Source organism: Nanorana parkeri, unplaced genomic scaffold (assembly GCF_000935625.1).
Source record: "Nanorana parkeri isolate BGI_ZX_2015 unplaced genomic scaffold, ASM93562v1 scaffold1337, whole genome shotgun sequence".
Taxonomy (NCBI): Eukaryota; Metazoa; Chordata; class Amphibia; order Anura; family Dicroglossidae; genus Nanorana; species Nanorana parkeri.
Window position 1 is genome coordinate 318,392 of NW_017307605.1, and position 9,926 is coordinate 328,317.

The 9,926-nt window shown below is 42.1% G+C and overlaps 1 protein-coding gene across 1 annotated transcript in view; it reads right to left on the reverse strand.

Annotated features, from left to right (window-relative positions):
- Window positions 1-9,926, reverse strand: part of LOC108797797 (cytochrome P450 2G1-like) — a 21,395-nt gene that overhangs the window by 5,798 nt on the left and 5,671 nt on the right. The window contains exons 4-6 of the mRNA XM_018569455.1: window positions 7,058-7,218; window positions 5,764-5,940; window positions 924-1,065 (exon numbers count right to left, since the gene is read on the reverse strand). Of these exons, the coding sequence (XP_018424957.1) occupies window positions 924-1,065; window positions 5,764-5,940; window positions 7,058-7,218 (480 nt within the window). The remainder of the gene's footprint in view (window positions 1-923; window positions 1,066-5,763; window positions 5,941-7,057; window positions 7,219-9,926) is intronic.

A 9,926-nucleotide genomic window follows, 5' to 3' on the forward strand; every position in this document is an offset into this window, starting at 1 on the left:
AACTCCTTTTTTACTACTTTCTGTGTTATTTTTATCTATGATTAAATTATCAACGTTTAGTTTAAGTAATTTTATTTTTATACCCTCCCCCCCACTTTCTAGTTTAAAAGCTCCTCCAGTCTTTCTACCATTTTCCCTCCCAGGAATGCTGCACCTTTCCCATTAAGATGCAGCCCGTCTCGGCTGAAGAGCCGATAGCCGACTGCGAAGTCAGCCCAGTTCTCCAGGAAACCAAAACCTTCCTTCTGACACCAGCTCCGGAGCCACTTGTTAAGCTCCCTCAACTCGCGCTGTCTGTCCGGAGTGGCTCTTGGCACCGGCAGTATCTCTGAGAAAACTACCGTGGAGGTCCTTTCCTTCATCCTAGCACCTAGGTCTCTGAACTCCTGTTTAAGGACACTCCAATTTCCTCCTATTTTGTCATTGGTGCCGATGTGCACCATGACAACGGGGTCGTGCCCAACCCCATCTAGTAATCTGTCAATTCGTTCCGCAATGTGTCGAACACGAGCCCCCGGCAGGCAGCACACTGTTCGACGCTCACGGTTCCGATGACAGATTACCCTGTCAGTCCGCCTGATGATGATACTATCATTTATCATTGTCTCCAGCTGTCTTTCTGAGGCCATTACTGCTCCTTGCCAAAGGAAAGAGAGGTAGATGTTCTGTAGTCATGTTCTAGGGTGACAAAACTGCTTCTCTACAGATACAGTAAGTAAGTGCTGTCACCCTGATACAAGATGTGTTTTACTGGCAGGATCTCCAGGTGAAAATAAGGAGGAAAAAGCCCCCAAAAAACTAATGCAGTCACCACATCTAAGGACTGTGAGCAGCAATATATTACACCTTTGTTCTGAGGTTTAGCTACTTTACACTTTAAATAAAGCCAGACTGAGACCTGTAATGCTATAAATACATGATACCTTGTATCTCAGGGTAGTGAACAAGGATAAGAAGCCCGTGTCGGAGAGTGCCAGAGACTGTTTCTGTTCCGGCAAAAAACAACTGGAGGACGGTCAACAACAGGTTCTTTGTATTAAATTCTGAGGATGGATTTTGCTTATCCTAGAAATACAGAGTTAAATTAAAAGACAGCTACACACATAATACTTTACTCTTATACAACATAATAAACAAATAAGACATGAAGTACACCTGTCAATGGACTGGCCCTGTCAACTCTTCATTTCAAAGTTCCTGACTGTCACTAGTCATTGGCGTCAGTTTCCTGACCCAGTGGGAAAAGGTTAGAGATAAATAATTTTGTGCTTTATTCTGAGTTTAGTTTGTTGTATTCTGTTCTGTGACTCAGATGCTAGACTAGAATTTTTATCAACAGCCCAACAAAGGCAACGCTCATATTTTTTGCCATGAGAGGTGCAGTTGACATGCTCTGCCCCCTGCTCAGCAAACCTGGTACTGCATTTCTCTTGAGTGTTTATTCTTCATGCTAGAATAAAATCTCCTGTTTGTGAAGCAGCTTGTTTATGCAATCGGTGAGTTTATTCTAATATCAATAAGTAAAAGAAGCCCGGAATTGTTTGCTGAGAAAATATATCCTGAATTCTCCAAATGCAGAAAATAGCTTTAAAATAAAAAAGTTATATTATACTGTTTTAAGAGGTTTACAGAGCTTAGCATTGATGCAGCAGCAGTTTGTATGCATTCACTGGGTGATGGCATATATAATATAAGGGTGCCACTTGCCTATAGAAAGTTGTTTACACATAATGCATATTTCCAAGCATAAAATGGGGGGGTGGATTTATAAAAAGTGGAGCAGACAGAATCTGGAGCAGTTGTCCATGGCCCCCAATCAGCTTCTCTGTTTCATGTTCAAAGCTAAAGTGAACAAACTGAAGAGAGAGGCTGATTGGTTGCTATAAGAAAACTGCTTCAGTTTTCATGAATTCCATCCAATGTGTTTTGTAATAAAATGCATTTTGTGAAGATAAATGTCATGTAATAAATAGATTTTGCTGTAATAAATGTGTTCTGGGGATGTCCCAGACACATTTACAACTGCATTATGCTGTCAAGATGGTTTGCATTGGTTTTTAACACAAAACATATTTCACAGTGACAACTTTACTTTCACGGTCATTGTGTGATGGTCGTGGTCACTGATTGTATTTTATGAATATTCTGCACAATTTATCTAGAATATATTTTTTTATGTTAAAATCTATTTATCGGACATAAACTTATTTTATTTTATAAACGTAAACATTTAAGTGCAAAGGGGCTGATTGATTAAATCTGGATTTAAAGTAAAAGAATGTAATTGGAGCTTTTGCCAATAGCAAACAATCAGAATTCCTGGTACATACATCCATATGGTGCACCTGTGCCAGGACTGTGATTTAAAGTATTTATATATTCTTAAAATTAAGTAAAGAGCTTTAAAACAGGCAATCCCTGACCTCTCTATTTACTTCTATTGCGAAGTAGTTCGTTTTCAAACATCCTCAAAGATCACAACACACACTCTAAAGTCTGGTTCCATTTTCCAACAGCTTAGAAACATCTGCTGTGTGTTCACATTAGAAGGTAGGCAGGCTGCCACGTTTTGTTGCAATTGAAAATAATAGGAAAAAATTAAGCGTTCAGTCCTCTGTTGTAAACTTTGAAGACACATTTCTCCACAATGCCCATAGCTACAAAGGTGATTGGTGTAAATACTTTGTTTGCATAGTCTGGGTAAAGGTTCAACACCAAAAACAAACCGAGAGTGTGACGGCATTGTTTAAAATCCTCAATACATTTTCATTAAAGTAGATAACTTGTACCCACAAAGGTACTTGGTATAATCATGTGTATCATAAATCTATTCAAGTGGAAGATTGGTCAGACTAATGGCCACAGACCTCTGAGGAAGAGGGTATCCCCTTTGAAAAGCATAAACCATTATGCACTATTTAAATTGTGATTACATTCTGCTGTACGGGTTCGACAGTTCGATATCTGTGCCAATTAGTGTGAACAAATTTCCACTTCATTTATGATACACATGCTTATGCCAAGTACCCGCCTACCAGCTTCCTGATTGGCCTAGGAAGACGGCTCGATGCAGATTGCCTGGAAAGTCGGCTTTCTAGCCAATCAGCAAGGAGCCGGCTGTCCGGCCGCCTTGATGCTGGTTGACCGGGAAGCGGGCTTCCCGGCCAATCACCATGAAGCCGGCTGTTCATCGAGCTTCCCGATTGCACTGGAAGCTGGCTCCATGTTCCCCTTCCTCTGAACAGAAGTTCCGGTATCGGGGAAAGTATCGGAACATACTTGTATTTGCCCAAATACTCAGTATCACCATCGATACTAGTATTGGTGCATCCCTAGTCACAGACAAAGTCATGACATGTGACCGGGCCCCGGGGTTCAGCCACTTGGGGAGGACCTGTAAAGGCCCTGGTAACCACTAAGACACCAACATTGCTTCCTGGGACTACAGCTCCCAGCATGCAGCAGGCCAACGCTCCGCAGCTCCCTCCCACGATAGTGGTAGTGGTGGTGTGTGTGCGTGAGTGAGTGAGTGAGTGAGTGTGTGTGTGTGGTGGAGTGTAGGGCCCTTCATGGTTTCTTGCATCAAGGCCTTCATAGTTTCTTGCACTGGGGCCCTGAGGTTTTGACTTACACCTCTGTTTTCCAAATATACCCATCTAATATTCCTGTAGATGTCAGTACAATTATTTTGCTGGTATGTGTGTAAAGTGCATTGATAGTAGGGATCTGCCAACTACCTCTCTCTACAGAGACAGTGCAGGGAGATAGTAAACATACCCTAATAGGGAAATACTGTTGCATTATTGAAAATTGTTCCAGCAGAACTGTGCACAAGTTTCATGGTGTGTGGAGTGAGAACAATCTGTAATAATCACCAGAATGTCAGCCAGTGGCGTCACAAGGGGGGTGCGGAGGGTGCGGCCCATTGGAGGGGTGACACCAAAATTACTTAGTCATTTTGGTGTCACCCCCCTCTGAAAAGTCAGGTGCTTGGTCATGAACCGAACGCCCAAAAGTATCAGTAGAGAGGAGGGGACCCGGCTGCATACCTTATCCCGCCGGGTGGCTGTCTCCTCCTCTCTCTGCCGGCGTCCATCACCAAGATGGCCGCCGGCAGGTACCAGAATACTGCCACGCGTGCACGATGACGTCATCGCGCACACGCGCGGTGACGTTTTGGCGGGGTGACACTCGGACACCGCTCCGGGTGTCACCCAGCCTCGGGACGCCCCTGATGTCAGCCAGAGCTTTAGATCATTTCAGTGGATGTTCTCTGTCTGAAACTATACTGAAATGGTAACTTTAAACTGTGCTAATATTGCAGGGTTGAAAAGAAAGTAATAGAAGGATTTAAATAATAATTCTTCTCTTGGCTCCTTGCTGGTCACATGACCCAAAGCTTCAGGTCATGATTATGCTATTTCTGCCAAAGGGAAGGTTCAGCCAATCTCAGGTCTGGCCCTCCTCTTTAAAAGATTGCATGATGACTTGGGGTTGGTTATGTGATTAGCCCCGGGAGAAGCCTAAAGCAGGATTTTCTCCAGGTGGTCAGTATTTCAACACTTCTGTTACTGCTTACTACCCCTGAGAGGGGTATTAGCTCTTTCCCACTCTACCAAAACAAAAAAAAAGTTTTTGGCTTGACATACACTTTCAGGGGTGTGTTAAAATGGCCTAAATGGTTTTGATTGTACAAGTGTAACCCCTTCCACCCTAAGTGGAGTCGCTACTTAAATTTAATGTTTTTGGAACCGTAATCAGTCTGGCTGATTTGTAGTCTGGTATCATTGGTTATTCTAGGTGTTCTGCTATTTATTGCAATGACCTGTAGTGGGGTGTGACCCTGCCACAGAGTGGGAAACCAATAAGGGAACATTAGGAGTGTCTATGCCTCATCAGCCAATCACCAGGAGTTTCATGGCCAGTGTTGCATGCTGGGGAAGTGCATAAATATACTCAGGAATCACCATGTGCCCAGGGTAGTCTGCCCCCAGGCGTAGCCTGGGGGTGGGATGTACAAGGTTGGAGAAGCTGACTAGGCCTCAAGCCTGGAAGGGGCCACATGTGGACCCAGGTGGGGTCTGGATCTATCTGGAAAGGAGAACCAGAGAAGCCCTATGACTGCTGGAGATGCCAGGAGGCCAGGATGGCATGGACCTCAGGAACAGACCTGGTATCTCTCCCTGGGAAGATCTCATGATGCATATTCCCTGTTCAGCTGTTGCTCTACTACACAGTGTCATCCTCTGCACAACTAAAGTATTCCTGCACTGTGGAAGGCTCAAGGGATTGGTGAGTCTGGAGTCTTATTTTGCTATGGATGACTGAAGCCCTATATCCTCTCTCCCAGTTTGGCTGTTCTATAATAAAGCATCTGAAAAGTCCTTAAAGTGACTGGTGCCCAATTTACTGATTACGTCCCACAACCCAGCTAAGGATCCACCCCTGAGAGTAAAATATTAGCCCTCCCTACCTTTGGAGCTCCACCACAGGTGTCTAGGGGTCAGGGGGGCGCTACACAAGACTAACCCTTCTGTAACTAATTTTCTGGAGACCTAATCTGCTCTGCAAACATTTTTATTTTTATTTTTTTATTACCAACACAGACGCTTGTCATTGGCTTACAATTTGTAGATCAGTACCATCAGGCTGTACTTAGTGGTAGTTAGCATAACTATAAGGTCTCCGCTACACAGGCCATACCAATAGAATGGTTTGAAGGAAGGATTATTATTAACATGTTTATCATAATATAAAGATTACCTGATTCATCTTAATCAGGAAGCAGTCTATGTAGTCCCGGGGGTTTGAGGGGTCCAGGGTTTCCTGATTGATCTTCACCCTCTCAGAAACAAACTCTAATAGATTTTGCAGCAGTTTGTTAATCCTTTGGTGGGGTCCAGGAACATGGTCCATTATCTCCGGAATCATGTCATGCAGCTGAAAGATTGACAAAATAATTGTATCTGATTAAGGTGGGTCACAAGTTAAAGGCCTATATATGTTTTACATCACAGTACAAAAAGGTGACCTTTATAACAGTATGTGGAAGTTATATATTGATCAGAAACCATATCTAATGATCTAGAACTGCCTTTTTGTACAGTATGGGGGTGATTCATTAAGAAAAAACAAACTGACCAAAAAATTATGTAATAGCCCCTTGCAAACAGTAAAATCCAATCTTTCATTCTGTAACTTTGACTTTCTTGCTTCAGTTACCTGAACTCCAGGTGAACAGCTAAACAAACAGATGAAATACATATAAGGTAGCGGTTTTACTTGCCAAGGATTTCTACTCTGTCTATCTAATTGTGAGATTTACACAGGTCCGCCACAGAGCACAGCACAGCAGGGAAGTAGGCTTGATTTTTCTCTGGTGCAGTTAGGTAACACTTAAAGTAGTATTAAGGTCTGGGCATGTTTTACCTTAATGCATTCTCTGCATTAGGGTAAAACGGCCCAGTACCTTCTTTAACCCCCCCCCACTTACCTGTCAGCTACACTCATCCCCGCCGCCGATCCTGAAGCGATCCTCCGTTCCCCAAACTTCCTGGTTGCTGGGGGAGGATACGGATGGCAAAGGAGCCGTAGGCTCCTTCTGCCATCAATCAATTGTTGGGCGGAGAGGAGGGGCGTGGACACACACAGCCACTGAAGGCACAAGCACGCACTGGTGCCTCCATTAGCCGATGGAGGCACCTGTGTAGGGGTCGGGGGGAATATTGCTGCGGGGACCCACTAGAAATCGGGGAATCACAAACTTTTAAAGAAAAACGGCAACAGCCTCAATCAAAGACGGGTCTCCTTGTAGGAAATATTTTAATAAAAAGGTGGCTTTAATATCACTTTAAAGGTCTTGTCCCTTGTCCAGAAATCTGGAATCTTAGATGCAAAGTCACAATTGGTCCTTGAAGGTCCTTCACCGAATTAACACTAGATATGAAGTATTTGTTTTTAAAATTCTAAAGCCAGCTTTATTTTCTCTATAATGGAAAGACATTTTGAAGCCAGGGAAAGAATTTCTGCTATGAAGTAGTAATCTCCATCTAGTTACCTGTCCCCAGGTGGAGCCCATGAGCTGGAAGGTTTCATTGAACATATTGAGAAGTCTCAGAAACCTCAAATCTTCATACTCAAACCGGCTCCCAAATACCACAGAGCAGATGACATTGGACACAGCCTGAAGCAGATGATTGGTCGGATTTATCGGGGATTCTAAAAGAAAAGAACACAACACTTCTTTAGATGCATTGGCAGGAAAAGTTGGTGTGGGGATTCAAATGCAAAATACACAGTACAATGGAGTCAGTACATCTGCATAAGTGAGGTAGCATGCGTGAAATTTTATTTGTATATATTATTTGACAAATATTACATACTTATACAACTTGAGTTTGTAAATGTCTTAATTTTTCATGTTGTACGCATACAGTATGACTTTCAAATGGTTATTTAACTATACCCTGTAATGACCAGATCTCATTGATGTGTAGATGCCCAGACCAAAATTGGCAGTGTCTATATGCATCAAGTCACTTTACAATAGTTATATGACTAATTTGTCCCTTGCAAAGTGATAACAAATTCAAAAGGTTTTTTAAGCTATTTGAAATGCTGATTAGGGGCCCACCCAATGCATTTTCATGTATTTTTAAGCACATAAAAAAAAATGTTTTTTCAATAGTGTAGTTGTTTCACATTGACAACTGATGGAAGACCTAGATGTTGTCTGATTTGTACAAGGCGTCTCTGCTGAACCAATGTTTGCCTTTTTATGCCTTTTTTCTAATACCCTCAAGACCAGATCGGACTCTTATACCATACTAGCTCCAGATTACCTGAATCGCACCCCAACAGGTTACCATTTGCGGAGGGACAGAAGTATTCCCTGCATGCATTATAATACTTGTTGTTTGATATCCCCTATGGGACGTCCTGCAAACACATCTACTGTATGTGAATATTTAATTTCAAATTTCAGACTAGTATATCTCCACTATGCAAAATTTCGACATGTTAAGAGGCCATACACTGGGTGCATTTCGGCCAGTTCTTGATGTAACGGCCGAAAATTGCACAGTGGGTCCTGCAATCAGCACCCTTTCAACCGGTATCCCTCAATCAGCTGATCGAAGGAGACAGTCAGAAATTCTTTGTACAAAAAAAGCTGGCAGCCAATGTCAAGATAAAAAAGTAACTTTGGGGATTCCTCAATCAAAGTGCTCGTTTAGTTGATGGAGGTTATCTGCTCTATTCCTCTCCTTCAGCTCGTTGGTTGAATGCAAAAAATAGAGCAGTGCATGGCCAGCTTAAGTCACATATCTCCTGCGACTTTTGTCCTCATATTTCCTTCTCCCATTTTTTGGAGTCTTCCATCCATCAAATGATGATTGTAAGTGCTTGGGCAAAAATGTAAAGAAATACTTTGCAGGGTGATGTATATTTGTTTAAAATGGAATCACTATTGAAAACAGTTTAAGAGTTTAATACTAGTTTAAATAAATTGTATATTGTTTTTAAGGGCACATAAGGTTTATCTTTGCTAGAGTGTTTTAATAAAATGGAACGCTTGTTACTTAAAAATAATGAACTCTTGTAGTGGGGCTACCATCGTACTGCAAGGGTTAACTGTTTTCTTTGGTCTAGGGGCCAGAATATAGAAGATATACTCACCTGATCCTCTGGCCTGTGGCAGTCAGCGCTGACCTCTCTCCCGGGACTGTCAGCGGGGCTTGGATCACTGGAACTTGGGGGGAGGAGGCTGAGGGGACGATTGTCGCACTCAGGTGGGACCAAGGATCAGGCGAGTACATTTTTTAATTGAGACCCTAGCCCTACTGCAAGGGTTAATTTTTTTAGATTCCTGGAGTTCCTCTTTATATAAATGGCAGAAAGACAACACTGCTGCTGCTTGTGATGCAAAGGCTTAGCATTGTCAGCCTCCCACAGAAGCGTTGTTACTGGCAGGATCTACATGTGAGAAACTTTGCAACAGATTTACAAGTTACTATTTGCTTAAGAAAACTATATAGTGAGACTTGATGTCAAGCATACTGAAAATAGCATTAGGGTTTACATTGTATGATCTACTGTATTCACAAGTAATAAACAATATTCTGTTCTTTGTATCAGTACAGTGATTGAAGACTGGGTGGATTACTTGTTCTCAGACTTTACATTCACCTTTAGCTTGTACTGGGTCCAAGAAATGACTTCTTATTCTGTTCTATGATTTAGATATTTACTGAACATTTTAAATGGTCTCAAGAACTCTCATGTTATATTTACAGAAGCCAATCCCTTATGTAACACAATAGATAATATTTGTGCTAAGATAATATTCTTATACTGTAACTGGCTGGGTATTGTATTTCAAGATATGTTTCATGAAGAGACTTAATTTCATACCATACATTTATACTAAAAAATAACACTGAACAATGGTGCCTTATAGCTTCTATATGAGGAGCATGGTAGCAAAGCATACCATAGCCATAAATCACCAAACACATTGGAGCCTATTATTAGTAATTTCCTTCAAATTAAGTAGAGTTTTAAACCCTAATTATGTTGGTGTAGAACACAACCCTTAGAACACCCAGTGGTCCCCTATTCCTATGAAACTACATATTCTACACCAGGGCTCAAAACTTCAAGTCCTGAGCTACTAGCCAGGCCTTAAGAGTTACTCGCCACCAGTTGCCCCACCTAACCCCAACCCTGCCTCGGCCTTAACTCCGCCCCTAAACCCACCCTCTTAAATTATCTTATGAAATTACACTTTTAAATGTTGAAGGCAGAATATTAAGATAAAGCAATGTAAACATTGTGGCCCTCCACATCCCCACATATAAAATAAATACCCTCCCCCCTGTTCTCTGCCTCCCCCCATATAAAATAATACCCCACCGTTCTCTGCCCCC